Source organism: Gallinula chloropus (genome assembly GCF_964237585.1).
Source record: "Gallinula chloropus genome assembly, chromosome: 1".
In the NCBI taxonomy this organism is placed as follows: Eukaryota; Metazoa; Chordata; class Aves; order Gruiformes; family Rallidae; genus Gallinula; species Gallinula chloropus.
The window spans coordinates 180,102,249-180,121,757 of record NC_140085.1 but is presented as its reverse complement, the minus strand read 5'-3'; the positions used below and the strand labels follow the sequence as shown (position 1 = coordinate 180,121,757).

The following is a 19,509-nucleotide window of genomic DNA, read 5'->3' as shown; positions in this document are numbered from 1 at the left end:
TAAAATACCCCTAGGAACCTCCTTAATGGCATGTTCTCAAATACTTTGTCTAGACTTGAAATATGCTTAAGCAGTAAAGTCCGAGCGGTGAGCAGACAGCGTGCTTAGTCCATGATAAATTAACTGGAGCAAAGGCTAATCTTCAAAGCCAACACATTCTGCCTCTCTTCAGCAGCCCGAGGAGAGTAAGGAACTGAACTGACCAACGCTGCCTACAAAAGTGCTTCACAAAGCGTTTCTGTGGGCTCAGATATCCAACCCCAGCGCCTCTGTTCCCAGCTGGCATGAAGTAAGCCCAAGCTACTTCAGTCTCAACGTTGGTTCCCCAGATCGATGCCTACAGAGAGCTGCGTTGTATGAATATGAGTTCAGCTCAGCCGCTGAAGCACGTGTAAAACACTGACCACCTCTGCTCGCTGCTTGAAAGAAAAAAGAGGATTAGCATTTCCCTGTGCTTTTTCGACAAAGCCAGGAAACACCTGAAAGTCAACAAGACCGGAGCCTTTCCTTGCTATGAAAATATTCTGCATGCAAGGCTCCCCTCTAGTGGAAAACCCATGATGGGACCACTTATGGACGCCTGCAGTTCTGGTGTGAACAACCAGAACGCTTGAAAGGACGTGTAACATCAGTGGTGTAGCAAGGACCGGCGGGCACAGTCATGACAACGTGAAAACATGATTATGGCTGAACCTTTTGTGTCACCCTTCAAGCCTGACCTCTTCCTGGCTGAGGGCTTTGTCACTCTGGGAAGGCTGGAGATGTGAGAGCTGAGGAGATGTGAGAAAGCGCACTTTCCACTGTCATCACCACTGCTGGACTGAACTTTTGTTGCTCCCAGGCTTCTGGACCAGGCTTATTCCCGACAATGAGGAGTTTGGCAGCCTCAGGGAGGAGAGGAGGGAAGCTGGGGGTACACGTGTGAGGTGGCAGTAGTACCGCAGGACGCAACGCGAGACTGGATGCTGGGTCAATGAGCTCTTGTGACATTGATGTTAACACAGTTATTTATTTCTTGCAGGGAGAGGCGATAGGGATTTATAAAGGAAACCCATAACAAACCAACTGGAAACAGAGTATTTTCAAAGATCCACAACAAAAAAGACAGGCAAGTAAACTTTTACTATCATTTACAGCAATCCAAAATAATGCATCAGTGGTTCCTCACCCAGACCATGTAAAGCATTTTGAAGATGTTCCTAAGATTGGTAATGAGCAAATGAGGCATAACCCACCTCTTTTATATTTTATACCAGAATAATGTAATTATATAGGTCCTCGAGTGAGTCTAGAGAAGGGCAACCAGGTTGGTGAAGGGGCTGGAGGGCAAATCATGAGGAGCGGCTGAGGGAGCTGGGGCTGTTTAGCCTGGAGAAGAGGAGGCTGAGGGGAGACCTTATCACCACCTACAACTACCTGAAGGGAGGTTGTAGAGAGGTGGGCGATGGTCTCTTCAGCCTGGTGACAGGAGACAGGACAAGGGGAAATGGCACAAAGCTGCACCAGGGCAGGGTCAGATTACATATTAGGAAAAAAATTTTCACTGAAAAAGTTGTTGGGGCCTGGAACAGGCTGCCCAGGGAGGGGGTTGAGTCACCATCCCTGGATGTGCTTAAAAAAGGGGTAGATGAGGTACTTAGGGATATGGTTTAGCGTAGTAGAGGAATGGTTGGACCTAGTGATCTTAAAGGTCTTTTCTAACCTTGTAATTCTGTAATTCTATATGTGTGCATGGCTGCAGAACATGTTGCAGATGGCAGCTAATGTACCTAACCCGAGTTCAAGCCTGCCCTGAGCAATCTAATCCTGCCAGGCATGTTAGGATTAAGTCTCACATTCTGCAGGCAGCCCTTCACGAGACGCTTGCTGCCGTTCCGCGTGTCTTCCCTCTGCCGGGATGCCAAATCCCATCTTCAGGTAGCTGCAGGTTTTTGGGACACACGTCACACCATGCCCATTTGGAAGATAAAACCTGAAGGAGGCTGTGATTTGCACGTGATATTGATAAAAATAGTTGATAAAACCCTGTATTTTAAAGAGCATCTCATTAATATACTAAATCTGGCCTATATAGAAACATTGACCTGTGAAACAGTATCATTTCCTTGATTAATTAAAGGCTTCTTTCAGAAAACAAACACACCCACAGTCCAAGGGTAAAAATGATCAAGCACAAGGCCTGGCTTTTTTTTTTTTTTTGGTCACTAGCAATTCGAGTCTTCTCAGGTCTGAATCAGTGATGAGCTTTCAAGACTTCACTCTAGCTCTGGTTGTAGCTGATCCCAGCTTCGGTGCCTGGCTAGCCCCTGTCACTTCTCCCTAGCATAACCCCTGCTCCTACCCCACAAAACTTTGCCTGTCCTTGCCACAAAGTGTCTCCAACTGAAATACGCTATGGATCAATGGCTTCATTGCCAGGGGGTCTGCTTGTGGGTGGCCAGAGTAGCACCTGAAAGCAGCACAGGGCCCAGTGAAATTGCTGCTTTGCTCTTCATGCGTTGAGGCCAGACCAGTTATTGAAGAGTTGTAGCAGAAATAGGTTGCTCCTTCTATCTCCCTGTGGGGTGGTTGGAAGAGGTGGTGCTGAAAATAGGAAGCACCCTAGTCACAGCCTGGGATATTTTCAGCTAGACTCATTTGGGAGAAGGTAGCTGGCCTGAGCTCAGGTATAGAGTGCAACTGTACTGAGGCAGAGGAGATGTGGGGCTCCTGGACCTCTCAGCCCCACCAGCTGCCTCTTTCTGGGCTGTCTACAAATTCCCAGTGCAGCCACACAGCTGTTCTGATGGTAAGAGGAGCTACCTCCTGGGATGTCGCATTTGCTAGAGAAGAAAAGAAGTTAAGGGATGGGAGAGTGGAATAAGAGGAACTATAATTGACTGTCAAAGAGGATTAAATTATTTTTGAGATGACAAAACAGGTCAAACTGCAGAGAAAAATAAAAGCAAGAAAGTGATGAAGAACACGGGCATGACAAATGCAGCACTGAAAAGCAGAGCTGGGCCAGCTGATGTATTTTAAACATTGAAATGTGAAGCACTGACTCTATGATACATAAACACTGTCAGCATTTATGTGCCTTCCCAGAGGAAATGTGCTAACAAGCCTGTTAAATTTGATCCCTTTTCTAATTCAAGTTCCTGAGGAGACACCAGATCTTTTCAGAATAAAGAAAAACCTTCCCTTGACATCCGTTCTTCTCCATTACATTAATCCTTCCCATACTACCCAGTTCACTCTCTGCAACAACCCACAGGATTGCCAAGTGTCTATTTTCAGAAGCAGTTCACACCTGCCATGACAGCCCTGAGGAAAGCTCAGCAGCATATGCCTCCAGCAGCTACAAGAGAAAAGCAAACCACACCAGCACTAGGTGACAAAAGCCTTAATTTTTGTATTTTCAGAATTCTCCAAAGAGTTCCTGCAATTCTTAGTCTAGAAATAAAATCTAGTCATCTACTTACTCAAGGAATAAACTGCTGAAAAGATAACCCAGGTATTTTTGCTCAAGTCTGATTTAAGGTGTCGAGATAAACAGGACAGCAGACTGGTCAGCCATGCCCACGTGTAGCATCCCAGCCTTGCTTTGAGGGCCCGAGTTACATCTCTAGCAATGTGTCATCACTATAAAAAGGCAGATCACCACTGTACCACCTCACATCTTCACCTTAAGTGGGCTGATAAAGGGCTTCAAGGTTACAGCTGAGCCAAGACTCCTATTACGGTCAACTACCTCTCTCCCTGCTCAGGGCATCTTTGAGCATGTTGTCCCACAGCAAGCGCCATACAGTGCTCAGAGCATCTCTGAGCATGCTGTCCCACAGCGAGCTCCATACAGTGCTCAGGGCATCTTGGGCACGCCGTTCCACAGCAAGCTCCATACAGTGCTCAGAGCATCTTTGAGCACATTGTTCCACAGCAAGCTCCATACAGTGCTCAGGGCATCTTTGAGCATGTTGTCCCACAGCAAGCACCATACAGTGCTCTGGGCATCTTTGAGCATGTTGTCCCACAGCAAGCTCCATACAGTGCTCAGGGCATCTTTGAGCATGTTGTCCCACAGCAAGCTCCATACAGTGCTCAGGGCATCTTTGAGCATGTTGTCCCACAGCAAGCACCATACAGTGCTCAGGGCATCTTTGAGCACATTGTTCCACAGCAAGCTCCATACAGTGCTCAGGGCATCTTTGAGCACACTGTCCCACAGCAAGCTCCATACAGTGCTCAGGGCATCTTTGGGCACGCTGTCCCACAGAAAGCTCCATACAGTGAATAAACAAACCTAAACCATCCATCCGTATTCCTCAGCGTAGTATGTTACTACCGGGAGATACATGTCTCAATGTGCTCAGCAGTGGTTTTGTTTTCTTAACTACTTACATGTCACATTAAATCTGTGAACAAGCTAGAATGGACAAAGCCTAGTGAACACGATGGGCTGAATTCTGATGTCCATAAATACACAAAAATTCCAAACCAAAGGCAAGTGTGTACAAAATAATTTATTACAGCATAACATATGTTGGGCATATTTTACAGTGAGTTCTCCATTCAACAATTTTGAACCTAAACAGATGACACACAAAGGAGAATTTTAATTAGAACAGTTTATTTGTCTTAATAAAATCCCCTCCTCGTGAACTTGTATTTGCCTTCGAGGGGCTAGTTAATATTACTGAAATTATTTACACTGCAGTGAAATAAAAACAAACCGAGACTGAATGATTCCATTACAGTTTCCAGAAAATGGGTTTTCTGTACAAGCCACAGTATAGTTATGTTTTGATAGCGGTTCTTACAGAACAGAAAGCTGTCAGATGTAGCCGTTTTGTCCAGCAATACTATGCTTTAAATAGGTATATTAGGTTCAGACTTCCATTTCGATGTGTTGTATATTTAATAGTTAATGCACCAGAATACAAAGTAAGAAAAAAGGTTCATTATGATTTATAGTCACCCTCTTTGTGCTCCCTTAAATAGTTTTTAAATGTAAAACATCTCCCTCACGTACAATTTGCTCTGCAGCACCTAAAGCAATAGTATTTAGGCATAAGAAGTACTGGAGTATTGGCCATCAGTGGACAACTAAGACTTTTTATGGAGTTATACCGTAAACTTACCAGTGAGTATTTTATTTTTCTTTGATGTAGAGAAGAACTGGATTCCCCATTACTGTTCCTTTTGCATTTGCCCAAGATTGGAGCAGCTTGTTCAACTTAAGTGTCAACAGGTGAACAGATGGGGAGAATCCAGAAGGAAGACGAAGAAAGGGAAGATGGAACAAGAATAGTATCAACAGTATCAAATTCTTCATGTTTTCACAGGGAATTGCTTCAGGATACTCAAACTTAAAAATGTTAAACTGACCATAAACTTAAGGAAACAATAGCTATGGAACACAAGGCAGATAGAATAGTTTTTAAAAAGCCTTTTTTTTTTCTTTTTTTTATATATATATTTTTAACACAAACCTAATCTTTATATCCATCAACACTGGTTCCATATAAGACACACACCTGACAAACATGCAAACCCCCAATGCTTTCATTGTCACTGCTTCAAAAAGAAACCAAACTGACCAAAGATAAAATTAAAAAAAACCCAAAACCAGGAGGAAGGGGGGGCGGGGGGGGGAAGGCCAACCAACCCAGAAAAGACGAGGAGGGCAAATCAAGCAGCACTTCGGTCTTAATCTGCTAAAAACGCTCAAATGATAGTTTTTGAACAAGGTATGATCACATTTAACTGTATATGTAATGACACGTGTGTGAAAGCAGCCTTTAACTTCCATAGTTTCTTGTGATGGAGGGCTGATGGATTATTAAAAGACTTAAAACTGTACAAGTATAAACATGAAAAATGCTGATATTAAGGATAATGTTTACATAAATATTGGCAGGGTTTTTTTTGTTGGGAGGGGGAAAAAAAAATAACTAATAGCATACTCCATTTCATTTAACTATCCAAATATTTTGTTCTATACCTGTTAAAGATATTAAAATACAACCTGGAAAAGTAACCCTGATCTGTGTATCCAGCCAGCACGTGGTGATGAGAGTCAGAGCGCTGTACACGCGTGTGCATGTGGGTTTACAGGCACGGGGGCTCGCCCACGCGCGCGGCGGCGTCAGATCTCGTTGGACAGCAGATCGTGGTTGGTGGCCGTGTGGTTCACAGACGTGAGGCTGCTGTCCTCCTCGTTGGTGGCAGGCATGAAGGCAGATGTAAAAGGGAACAGTTTATGACACGCTGCTTGATATTCTTCACATTGAGAGTGGCAGCTTCCGAAACTGCCATCAAGCAGTGCCTCAAAGACCTTTGTTAACGTCTACGGAAGCAAAAGTAACAGTTAATAAACATGATTTACCACTGCTTTATTACTAAACAGATGCACTGTTAAAAAATAATAGTCTGAGCAAATACAGGTTCTCTACTGGTATTCAGTTATCTTACTTAGGGAAAAAATTACAACCTTGTTCTTTCAAAACACCACCATAACACAGAAAGCATGTACGTCATCCTGTATTTACATATACATTATTTCCAACCCCCCCATGTTTTTTTGGCTTTAAATACTGTATCCCTTACCTTCACATTTTTGTCTCTCATGTTTTTATCCAATCTAGTAGCAACAGCAATTGCTTTTTCTTGTCTTGATTTGTCCAGGAAATACATCATCTTTGCACCTTAACCCAAGAAAGAACACAACGTTTAGGTGACAACATTCCTAAATGCAATGCTGCAGATAGACACGCCGACTCTCAAGAGTTCTCAGTCGATGTGAAGCAGAAATACTTGCAAGTTTTTAATAAACCACCTTTTCCTCCCTTATTTTTAACTTAAAACTAAAAAAGCTAAAGTGCAGGCACACCTCAGTACATAATCTACCACAAAGAACAAAAAAACCTTAAGAAATCATTTTACTGACAAAGTTAAACCCCCACATTCTGAGCCTCTTTTTGCTCAACTCATTTTCTCAATTACTGAATTGGTTTTCCTGATTCAAGCTTCCTAGTTCTTACTGCTTTTTCTATCTAGGAGGTCTCAGAAAATAAATTGTTAGACTGAATATGTTTGGTGTTGAGTCATTGTTGTCAACAAAAACATTAAACATAACCTAGTTATATTTGTTTAAAGTCAGGGAAGCTGGAGTATGGAAATTAAAAAGGATTAAAATGATGCTTATTTTTTTACTAGTCATCATTTAAAGCTCAGAAAACACTCATTTGTACTCTCAGACTTAAAGTTCAGGACCTTCCAGCCTTCACATTTTCAAGCATGAATTAAAGATGGCAGTTAAAAAATTACAGGTTGTACAGTAGATAAATCAATTGCTTCAAACCTGACTCAGCATAAACTGAAGGCTGACACATAGGTTAAAGACCTAACACTGCCAAAAGACACATCTATGGTTAGTTCACTCCTAATTTCACGTTACAAGCTTTATCCCACATCTGTTCCTGCTGCTTGTAAACTGATACACTGTTGGATCACAGTGATTAACAAACCCTGAAGTCTACTGACTGACCCTAAGGAGCTCTGGCATTTAAACCCCTCGCCTCCACCAAACATGAACAGACTCCCCTTCTTCAAAGGGGGCCCTGACATCCCTCTAACATGGGTGCCACCAACGTCAATGAGAAGGCTTAGGCTCTTCCCAAAGGTGCTACAGATGTGGACAGCGCAAAAGCAAATTGGGGAGTGTGACAGTCTTAGCCTGAACAGTTACTGTGACAAAGTGACTGCACATTTTCTGTAATAATGGAGGACCAGAAAGTAGCAGGTGGAAACAATCCCATCAGATGGGAGGGGATGAATCCCTCTGTAAGAATCAGGAGCACCAGCTGGGATAGCTGTAGCTGACTTCACAAATCTGGCACCTGCTCACACAAAAGGGGTGCAAGTATTTCTCTCAAGCTGCTGTTCTCAAAAAGGGATCTTTTAATGCATTCTATGTCTGGGTAAGTTACCTGACCACCTGTGACACGAACAATCCTCCAACACTGACTTTCTCCACTGAATCATTCTGGACAGACCCTGGTTAACTTCTACAAACTAGGTGATATTAGTACTGTTCTAAGTACTTCAAGTGCTATGCTTAATTTTGTTAAGTACTGGAGTGGTCTCAGGTGACATCAATTTTTATTCCAAAACCTTCTGTACTCTGTACATGTAACAGATTTCAATTCCAACTTCCTTTGACTTAACAGGTCTTTAAAACACACAGCGTTTATGATTCTTAAATCATATTTCAACATTTTCATTGCTGACCACAAAGCAGAGAAGCAGCCTAGTAAGCTTTTTTTACTGATGCTGTGGCTACTGAAAGCTATGAGTAAAACCAGAAAATAGAAAAGCCATGCTTCTAACGTAAGATGTTTTGTTTGGTTTTTTATAGCTTCTAATAATTTTAAAAGTAGCAGCTCTGAAAGAGGGATGACAGTGCTGCCATCACTGTGGTGGGCTGATCAGACTTCTCAGACCTAGAGGAAGTCCCTTAAGGATCTGATAAAAAAGTGGATATATTTCTTTTAACACGGTAAAAAGACAAATTCTCATCAGGTGAATTTCTGGCTTTTTGGAATTTATGATTTCTGGACTGCAGACAAAGATTCTGGATTTAAATGACTTAAATCTTATTTTCAAGAGCATTTAAAAAGTTAAAACAAACCTGACAGTTGGTGCTGAATGGAGGTAGCATTGTGTTTGAGAAATTCTTCATTAAAACTTTCCAAGTTTTTATTAACAAATATTTTCTGCATTTCTTGAGTTAGGACTTTGCTCACAATTTCTGGGAGGTTACTATGGTCAGATACTGAACAGGGAAAGGGAAGAGGAAGAGAAGGAAAAAAGCCATTTAAACAACTATAGAAAACAGTGTGAAACCATAAGCATCACTGCTAAAATTCCCTTTTTAAAAAAATACCTAGTCACAGAAACACAAATTCCAGTTTAAAGCACTATTACAGGTCAACATACGCTTTATCTTTCAGAAAGCACATCTGTCAGACTGATTATGAATGCAAAATGAGTATTTTTCCAAGTAAAAAACTCCACAGGAAAAAAAAAATCCATATTAGTAATCAGAGTGATTCTATTTAAATCCCCCAACTGGTAATGAAGCCAGCAAGATATCCTCAATCAGCTCCTTTTAATGCTGTTTTATGTACAATTTCTATTACTATATTAAGAAATTTGTATGACTTTTAACTTGATTTACATGACAAAAGTAAGGACAAGGTCTGGTAGTGTTTCTTCAGAGCAAACAGGCTATATTCATTTAGATAATTAAAAGCTCTCACATGCTTGCTCTGTTTCTCTAACTTTTTTCTCAGTCATCTGTTACTACCAGACTTCTGAAAGTCAATGTAACAGTCTTGAAATGCAGAAAAGCAGCATTTACACTATGTGATCCACAGCTCTACATAAACATGACATATGCATTTCTGGATGAAACACTCATCGAAGGGCTATCGTTCCTATGAACTTTGTGCTGCCTCAGCTCGTAAGCTCACAATGTTTCTGACTGAAGCAGTGTTTCTCCCCTTTCTGGCACTCAGTTTCCTAACACCCAAGACTTCCAAAGATCTTTGGAACACCTACTCCTCCCTGAAATCGAGCTAAAATGAGTTATTGGGTCCATCTGGTGGATTAATGGAGGAAGGAGCATAATGCAATACATTCACAGTACCCGGCACAGCACGACCTCTTGTTTTCTTAGGATTACCATGGAAAACAAATAAATTTGTTTTTATTTTGTTGTTTCAAGAGCATTTATACATTAAACAGAACCACATAATTGTGTCCTTGTACAAACAAAGCTTCCTGTATCTTCACACATACACAGGTACTTCCTACACACGTACCAGCTCTCGAGAATCTAATCAAGCACTCGTGCAGCCAGGGGTTATTGCTGTCGATAGCAAAAGCTCTTTTGACAGACTGTAACATTAACAGAAACTTTCCTGTGGGAAGGGGAAAAAACCAAAAACATACCATGATTAAGAACACAGAACTTTTTTCTCTTTGTAGCAACTACTGTTTTCTTTAGTAAGCCCAGTACAAACATCAGAAGCACCGATGCCCACGCAGAAATAGAAAGATTTATTTTTCCCATCCAAAACACTTAATAAAACAGTAATGCCCGCTGACTGAACCCAGCACAGATGATGTTACTATCTGTTTGGCTCTGTTTTCCCCATGATAATAGAAGATTACACTGCAAATACCCTCCTACAGCATTTATTAGTATATACCTTATTTCGCTCTTAGGCTTTTTGTTTAAGGTTGGGTACACAAAAATGCCATTTCCCCCTGTTATTAGAGGATATGATACAAACCACCCCCAGCTTCAGCCCAGTATTTGTCTATTCCAGACCATTTCAGGCTGCAATCAGATATCACAGGGCACAGTGAAGGGTTAAAATTTTGTACAGCAAAAATAAAGTTATGGAGTACTTTACCTTTTCTAAAGTATATTTCAAATGCTAATAAATGTGTTTCTATGTCATCTCCAATAAGATTCTTCAGTGGTATAAGGAACTTAATGGCTTCTTCTAATGGATTTTCTACCTGTTTTAATAAACATAGTGAAATTTAAAGCTTAAAGTAAATATCAAACAAAACACCAAGCATAGTTTCTGTTATTCGGAACATTTAAATAATCAGAGGCCAAAGGTGAACTGGGCTAAATTAAATTAAATTCTGAATTTAAACTGAACCTCACATTAGTTGACAAGCAAGATTTGAAAGTGTTTACTCATTACTTCATGTTGACAAAGACACTACTAACTCTGGCACAGCTTACATAATGTTCTCAGTGTTGTAACTGAGCATTTGGAAACAATTTAATACGACCACCTCAGACAACAAGCTTAAACTTCTGAAGTTTACTCTGATAAAGGAGATCAATTCTTTGTGCTTAGAGAAACAGTGGCTCATGTCTTCGAATTGTTTTGCTTCAAATCATGACTTCAAACATTTCTGTCTGTTGGTTTTTTTCCTCTGCTCATTGTATGAAAACTAGAGTTTTTCAGGCAAGAACCACCTTTTTGTTACCTATTTCAATGACCAGCCTACTGTTTGAAAAAGCAATGTTTAAAGAAAATAGTAATAATATAGAACTTGGATTTATAAGCTGAAAAATATTACTTGAGTATAAATAGATTACAAAAACATCTTTGCATGCCAAAATTATCTCATAAAACCCACTGGATTCTTTCAGAAAAACCTGACATCAATCCCATATTATAGGCTTTTTATGATAATCACATGAATTTAACAGGAAAGACCATGCTAACCCTTTCCAGTTTTTCAGGAACTAGCTCTTCCCTGGGTCCACTAGTTTCTTCCTCCTCTTCATCTCGCTTTTTCTTTTGATTCTTTTGTTGTCGCTCTCTTTCTGCATGCTTTCTTTCCTCTTCAAGTTTTGCTTTCTTCTGTGCTCTTCTCTGCTTGCTAAGCATTTTCTTCAGTTCTTTGGCTGAGAGATTTTCTACAGATTCAAGTAACAAACAAGTAACTTGCATTAATAGAGTTTTTAATTAAGAAATCTTTCTCTCAACTGTTTAGGCAAGCCACTATGCTCCTCCTCCTCCTCTATCAAGACAGCATACTTTTACCTATTTTCCATAAACATCAGGACTTTGCAGGCTAACATCACTGTACAGTCCAACATTACTGCTGAATTACTACTTAAAGCATAACATGACACTATCTAGTATATTTTCTGTCATATAGCTGTTACAGATACCTCAACTATTTGAAGAACCAGCTACATGAAGCTATTGTTGCATCTATGACAGGTTTTACCCTTAGAAAACACAGTGGTTTTCAAAGGTAACACTAAGCTCCTGTACTGACTGCCACTCAGCTTCCTTCTAATGCTTACTAGAAACATGCAGTGGATTTACGGTCCATCTTCAGACAAGCTTATTTTCCATTAAAGCATCTGAACAATACACAGCAACCATAATTGCATTGATTCTGCAAATGCCATGGGACAGCTAAATGGATGCAGGCAACCACTGGTATTGTTTGGGGTGAAAAGAGATAAAGGATCCTGGCATGTATTAGTAGGACCATTATAGGAATCTTCAGGCTGCTTGCTACGCTGTGATTTTTAGACTGGAGCAGCATTTATGCAAACCAAAATGTTGCATGAAAAGCAGAATAGACAAACCACCACTCCCTACATGTTCATAGAGAGGTGAGGAGTCTTCAGCCTTTGCATTCACCCTTCTTTTCTTCCCTGCTAATCCACTGACCTGACCAGTTTAGCCAGAACAATGCTTTAGTTTCCACTCTCTCTACTGCAGTGTTTCACTGAGAACAGGATGTGTGCTAATGATGAGGCAAGTAAAGAACAAACTACTGTGGGACCAAAGCATCTTTCTTGCGGCTATGGCACCATGACCCTGCTGCTGGGGCCAGCCACCAGCCTGAGACATGGGGAGGAAGGAAGGAAGGAAAGAGAAACAAACACTCCTTTTACCCCATTCACAGTGGCAGTGTCCCCTGTGGATGAGCCTACTGAATCCCAATGCACAGCAGGCAAATGAACTTGCATGACTTCTTAGATGCTTCCCCACCTTAATTTTTATGATGCTATTGCTATCAAGATCCTGTCACATGCCTATCTTATGTTATATACAGAAACAAGTTAAAATCAAAGAGAAGAAAAGATGCCAGTTGAATGGTGATGTGTTCTCCCTTTCAGACATACTTCATTATACATAGGCAGATATGAACTTACTATTCACCTCTGAATGCACTGACAATATTTAGTGGTATTTTTGGTTTAGTTAAGCTTCCCCCACATCAAATATTCTTCCCCTTGCAAAGAGCTAGGCATTAGTTTCACCCCTTCAGTCAACAGCCACTGCTGTCACTGACAGTAGCTTGACAGTAGCTGTGACTCCGCAAAAGAAGCAACTCTACCTGAAAGGAAAAAATCTCTTAGCTCACTTGTCACTGAATGCTCAGATTCCCAAACCACACCCCACCGCTTTCCTAAGAAAGTCTGCTTCCCACTTAACACTGTTTTTTCAATAACTTCCTAAACGTATTCACTTTGCTAATACAGAATTATCCATGTATCCTTTGGTCCCCAAGTTAGGTGGAAAATTATAGAACATAACACAGTATTAACTAATACTACTAGGTCATAAATTAAATAAAGTAGATCAAAATTTAATTCTTAAAACTCAGACCACTAACAAAATCTATTCTTTGTTCCCTAATTAAGTTAACAATATTTACATTCTGTTTAAATGAGTAAGTGGCTGAACTGGATTTGATTTTTTCTCTTGACACTCTGAAACACCAGTCCATCTATCTCTAGGTTCACTCACATACTAATTTCAGAATATGGGGGGGGGGGGGGGGGGAGGGGGAGGGAGAGAGAACAGAGAGAAAGCAAGCTGTAGCATGTTATGATCTCTTTTCAATTATTAAATCATGACAGAAAAGAGGAAAAAACTGTATGCATACATTCCATTGACACACAGTTTAATAAGTTTTTACATGTGTCACACATACAAGCCCCTACTACGGTCTAGATACCTGAATTCACTTCTTGTTCTTTGCTTTCATTGGTAAGAGGATTATCATGGAGCTTCAAGTAGATTTCAATTGCTGATCGAGCAGCTTTGAAGTAGAAGGCATGTTTCCTGAGCACATCTTCTAATCTCAAGAGGTCTACATAGGCACGAAGAGTCATCTTTCTCATGCAGTACGTGTGGAAGTCGAACTGATCATCTGTTATCTCAAAAAAATGCTTCAAGAAAGAAGAGAAAACACGTCTTATGCACTTCCCTTGCTTAGCCTACTCTTTTTATTAGATGGAAATGAAGTCACAACTGGTTTACAGCCAATACTTAACAAGCATGGAAGTATCTTCCTAATACTGACTGTCCAGCAGAACCTGTCAGTGGGGAAAGCACCTGCCCAGAAAAATCTCATTTTGTTAACAAAAGCTATATTGAAACTGTTTGAAGATTTAGGGACTCCATAAAAGCCAATTGAGATCTGCTTGCTTTGACTAAAAGCAACCAACAAACCAACCAACTGTTGGCAAAAGACAGAATAAAAAAGACAGCTTAAAGTTAATGTACAAATAGCTGCATAGTTAGTTGTATTCTACACTGAATCCTTTTCACTTCAAATACATGCTTTGCACATAAATATCTAGGGATGACATCTATTACAGTAAATCATCATGTATTGACCTTTTTAAAAAAATCATTATGGTAGAAACTTTTATCTACAAAGAAAATCACACTGATTACTTCAGAGAATATCTTCATTAGTATATGAGAAATACTGGGAAGGAAACTGATGGTATTTGCACCTACTTACCCTTTCTACTTCGTGGCATTTTTTCAAGGCATCACCATACTTCCCTAGCCTTTGATAAGCTGCAGCACATTCAGTCTGGAACCACATACACTGCATCTCGTTTAGGTTTTCCATAGCAGAAGTTCCTTCCTAAAATAAAAGTGGTCATCACTTTATGCTATTATAATTTACAAGCTGCTTCTTTCAACAATAGCTAGTTTCAGGCCGTTTAGTAAGAAAGAATTAGTACTTTAGAGCTTGTTGGAATGTAAAATGGATACAGCCATCCAGAAACTGAAAATACTAGTTGTAAAACCCTATGCTCCCCAAGACAGAAAGGAATAGATTTAAGTAATAATAATAATTAAAGAAATCGGAACAAGATTAGTGTCTCAATGGTTTTAAATTAACTCATGCTTACAACACCTTTACAATTCAGGGATAGGAAACAACACAATTTAAAATAAAATAATTTAAAAGTTCAGAAAAAAATTTGCATTTTTTTTTCTCAGAAGTTGTTAGTCTATATAAATGAAGTTAAATTTATACATCACATTTCTACAAGTTCCTAGGATTTGTTCTTTATAATTTCAGTTCCCTGAAGTAAAAATAAGGAAACTGGGCACATGTTGCAAACATCACAAATGCTAGCTAGCCACCTAATTTCAGAACAGTCTTCATAATAGAAATAATCCAGTTAATCTCTACAACATTATTTAGGATCAGCTTTATCCTGTCTTAGCACCAGGTATCTATGCTGGAACTCTGTATTGCTTGCTCTAACACCTTCTAACAAGCATACACAACAAATTTTAGTAATCAAATCTTCAGTAGTTCCTAGAAATATCTAGAAAGCTTGTATTCGCTTTCAAGTGCTTTCACACTTAAGATGAAGCATTAAGGAGTTCAATTCATTTATATGCTTCAGGAAATCCCACCAAGTAGCTGTCATCATACTGAGTTACATAAATAATATGGAAATCTGGCCTTTGGGAATCTAAATTTTGTTCAGTGTCAAAACCAGAGAATTTAAAGTGCTTACCCCATTTTTTAAGGACAGAATTTGCTTTAACAAAATCTGACTGCAGTCCTAACTTAAAGGCATTAAACACTCAAGTCTGAATTGCATTTATGTTAATGCTGAATAATAATGAAAATCGTGCCCATCATTGTGTATTTAGCCCAGATGGCACTACTGGGAAACAGCATGTTTTGAACACAAGGTATCCATCAGATGCACTTCCAGAGAGGTACTCAGCAGTATGGAAATAAAACCCAACAGAACACTTCTGGACAGTTACTTTTGAACTGAATACTTTTCCCAGTATTGACTGGGTCTTTGTAGATGGAGTATCCAGCTCAGGGGTGCCCAGCGCAAGAGAGACACGGACCTGTTAGAGCAGGTCCATAGGAGGGACACAAAAAGATCATCAGAGGGTTGGAACATCTTCTCTCCTGTGAGGACAGGCTGAAGGAGTTGGAGTAGTTTCAGCCTGGAGAAAACAAGGATCTAGGCAATCCTTATCAAGGCCTCTCAATATATCAAGCAGGCTCAAAAGAAAGAAAGATAGACTCTTCCAGTGCAGGAAGAGTGGCAGGACATGGTGCAGTGGTTTTAAACTGAAAGAGGGGAGGTTTACATTGAACATGAGGAAGACTTTTTTTTAAGACACAGGCACAGGTTGCCCAGGGAAGCTGTGGATGCCCCATCACCCACTGGGCAAGCTGATCTAGTGAAAGATGTCACTGCTCATTGCAAGGGATTGGACTACATGACCTTTCAAAGGTCTATTATTCAAAATCATTATTTACCATAAAGTGTAAGAGCATTATCTTAAAAATAGACATTATTTTATAGGGTGTGGTTTGTTTGTGGGGTTTTTTTTTTAGTTTTGGTCAAAAATTATATGAGTAGAAAAAAATGCCAGAAGCAAACAAAACCTGTCTTCATTAAGCCATATACTAACCCTTGTGAATTTAGAGCACATCTCCTCTGCATCCTTCACCATATTTGCTCGCAGCATGTATTTAGCACATTTAGAATTGATAAATCTGTCTGCAGTGTCCAAAGACTGTGCTTCATCCATCCACTTGGCAGCTTCCTTGAGGTTACCTACATGCTGTCAAAGAGAGATTAAGTAGTTAACATGCAGTATAAGCCTGATATTGACCAGCTCCTGAAATCTAGAGTCACTGGTATTTCTCCCTCAGAAAGAACAAAAGTATTATTGCTCCTTTGCCCCTGCCCCCAGGCTTTTTTTTTCAGAATGACAATTTGCTGTAAATTGTAACTTGTTCTGCAAAACCTAAACAAAGGTTTTGATTTTCTTCCTGACAAAACAGTGCACAAGAAGAAACCTGAATGAAAATTGATGCCCCCAATCACTACTAACTGAAACACTACCCACACATTAACACCAGTTATAAAAAAGCCCCAACCCACTGAATTACATACTTTATGTGCTTAAGTTCACTTTTTACCTTGTAAATTTTTGCTTTTAAGTAGAATAGTTCTATTAATGTTGGAGTGCTTGCAATTGCAGCATTAATGTAATCCAAGGCCAAAGAACACTGGCCAAGTTTGTCAAAGTGCTGTGCCAGGAAATACCGAACCCAAAGCAGCGTCGTTGGGGGCTCTTTCTCTCCGTTTTCTGCCAACAAAATGGGGAAAAAGAAAATTACAGTGGCCAGTAAGGCTGAAGACTGCATTTGAAAAATAAACAAAACCCAAAGATCAGCAAATTCAGCAAACATTTCCTGTAAGGCATTCATTTACTGAAAGGTATTACAACAATTTTCTTGAAAAAAACATCAGCACTCAACAGTTCTTGACAGCTGCCATAGTAATTAAGAGTTTTAATCACACTCTAAACTATTAGACTGCAGACACTCACCACACGTACTAAAAAGATCACAAGTTTTCAAAGAGGTTTCATATCCAGTAACAAGTTCTTGGATTGTAGAAACCTACATATAAAAAAAAAAAATATCAGTTAGTTTTGCTTTACATGTAACTACACATCAAAAAAATACACAGGCACATAAGGGAAAATACACTGAAATTACTTAACAGACAAAAAAAGGCTGCATCCTCATTTAGTTTACTTCACCTTTCACAAGCTACCTTTGATTACCCTCTAGCTGGTTATATGGCAGGGAAACAGGTGTAATCTTTGGCAGTTTACGGTGGAAGATAATCAGGTATGTTTGATAAGTATTCTTTTGAAGTTGTGTTTTGGAGTTTTTATTTATGCTAGTAGTTTTTCAGTGTCCAAACTGATCCAGCTGAAGAAAGATGTTTTGGAAAAGACTCTGCTTGCACTTCCCATAACAATGAAGATATAGAAGAGATTTCAGTGTTTTTCTGGCAGGCTGACATGCACTATTAAAGTTTTTTGGGGTTATTTTGTTAAAAAGATATTGTCACCTACAATATGGGCTGCAACTTTTCACACACACACAAAAAATGAATGTATATATTGATTAATTTAAGGGTGGTAGCTTTCTGAAATCAGACCCTGACCACAATATTGTCATTTAATTCAAGATTGAAGACTCAAAATACAGATTTGAGCTCATGCTATACAAGTTTGACGTACACTGGATACAAACAGCATTATCTGTGTGTTTCATGACAATGAACTATTCCAGTATCAGGTCAATGGCTTACAAATCCTGAGCATATAATGACACGCTCAACCAGTTTGGGAGTTATTCTGAACACACCTGCCATAGCCAACAAGTAAACAACCTCCCAAGGAAACAAGAGTAATCAAGAAATAAATAGGATCTACGTATATATACTCAAAGCACAAGAGGGACTTAAAAAATACAATCTGACTGTAAGCATAGCAGCATAATGGCTACATTCACCAATTAGGTGAAACTTAATAGATGTTAAACACCTAAAATTTCAGAGATTCAGACAAAATGATCCTACATTTAAAAAGTTGGTTGCAAATGGACAGTAAAAAAATACCAGAGGCACAGCAAAATTTAACAAAGCAAGACTTGATAGCACAGACATCCACACAGATACACATTTGGGAAAGAATGGGAAGGGAGAAAACTTTGTTCTAGAGGATATATCATATAGAAGTATATAATTTGAAGGATACTACCTTATTTAAGCAAATTCAGCACAATGGAGAAGAAATGTAAAACACAAAAGGTAACGTGCCCAAGTCATAAGCAGTCAGTGTACATTTATAGGAAGTGTAATAAAACAAAAACACTCATTCTGGAAAGCTCTGGGCATCTCTCATAAGAGATGGTTTCTGGCAACAAAATCTCATCAAAGATAATGAAGTGCTACAGGACCTCAAGTAATTACAAAGTGATAAAGGAATGTAAACAAGTCACAAGTAAATGGATAAAGGCGAATAAACGCGTCAAGCTGTTCTCTGGCCTCAGACGCCTATTTACTGAAAGAAACCTTCAACAAACTCAGGAAATCTTTGAATCTCTACAATAAGCCTACACGCAGAAGTAAGCATCTGCTTCAGGTAGCAGGCTTGTAGTGTACAGGTGCAGAATAAATATTATTTCCTTGTTGCTTTTCACTGCAGCTTTGAAGTATTCCCAAAGCAATTCTCAGCCAGCTCTTAGTAAACTCAAATTCCTTTTAGATCAGTCAGCTTCGCTTGACCACAAGTGAACTGGGTGTAAATGGAGAAAAAGACCCTTTCATTTCTTTATTGAACTACCCAATCACCACCAAACTCTACAGAATTTTTTTCCCACTACTACACACTTGCAGTTTGGCTTCAGGGCTGGACAAAGACCATGCAACCACAAGAATGGTGCCACCATTTCCAAGCCACACATGCCTGGTTCCTGCTTTGGGTCAGTGCTAGTGGCTGTATCCAGGGTTACCAATGCTTTACTCCTTGGCTTTGTCAGGGTACGGGTGCCCTATTACTAGTTCTATCAGAGGGAGCTGGAGGTGGAAAGTACTGGGTCAGTGAAGCAGTAAGAAAGCCTCTCTTCCTAGCAGGAGGGTCTTTATTCAGCTTACAGCAAGAGTGAAATCAAATCCTCTGATCTCTTGTTATGGAGAACACCAAACTGTACCCCATTTTAAAAGATCTTCCAAATCCAGAACTCTGCAGTGGTTTTGGCTTCTGCAGTCCAAGCAACTACTGGCACTACCACTCTGAAAACGACTTTGAA

The 19,509-nt window shown here is 39.7% G+C and overlaps 1 protein-coding gene across 2 annotated transcripts in view; it reads right to left on the bottom strand.

Moving 5' to 3' along the window:
• Positions 1-6,127: 6,127 nt before the first annotated feature.
• The window catches only part of NAA16 (N-alpha-acetyltransferase 16, NatA auxiliary subunit), a gene marked incomplete at its 3' end in the record, with an annotated part of 68,127 nt that continues 54,745 nt past the window's right edge, over positions 6,128-19,509 (bottom strand). Inside the window, exons 10-20 of one of the 2 annotated variants that reach the window (XM_084264511.1) lie at positions 17,232-17,304; positions 16,819-16,988; positions 16,305-16,457; positions 14,359-14,487; positions 13,564-13,777; positions 11,301-11,494; positions 10,464-10,572; positions 9,852-9,965; positions 8,672-8,815; positions 6,589-6,686; positions 6,128-6,328 (exon numbers count right to left, since the gene is read on the bottom strand). In XM_084264511.1, the coding sequence (XP_084120637.1) occupies positions 6,128-6,328; positions 6,589-6,686; positions 8,672-8,815; positions 9,852-9,965; positions 10,464-10,572; positions 11,301-11,494; positions 13,564-13,777; positions 14,359-14,487; positions 16,305-16,457; positions 16,819-16,988; positions 17,232-17,304 (1,599 nt within the window). The remainder of the gene's footprint in view (positions 6,329-6,588; positions 6,687-8,671; positions 8,816-9,851; positions 9,966-10,463; positions 10,573-11,300; positions 11,495-13,563; positions 13,778-14,358; positions 14,488-16,304; positions 16,458-16,818; positions 16,989-17,231; positions 17,305-19,509) is intronic. The other variant, XM_084264510.1, reaches the window with a different exon arrangement.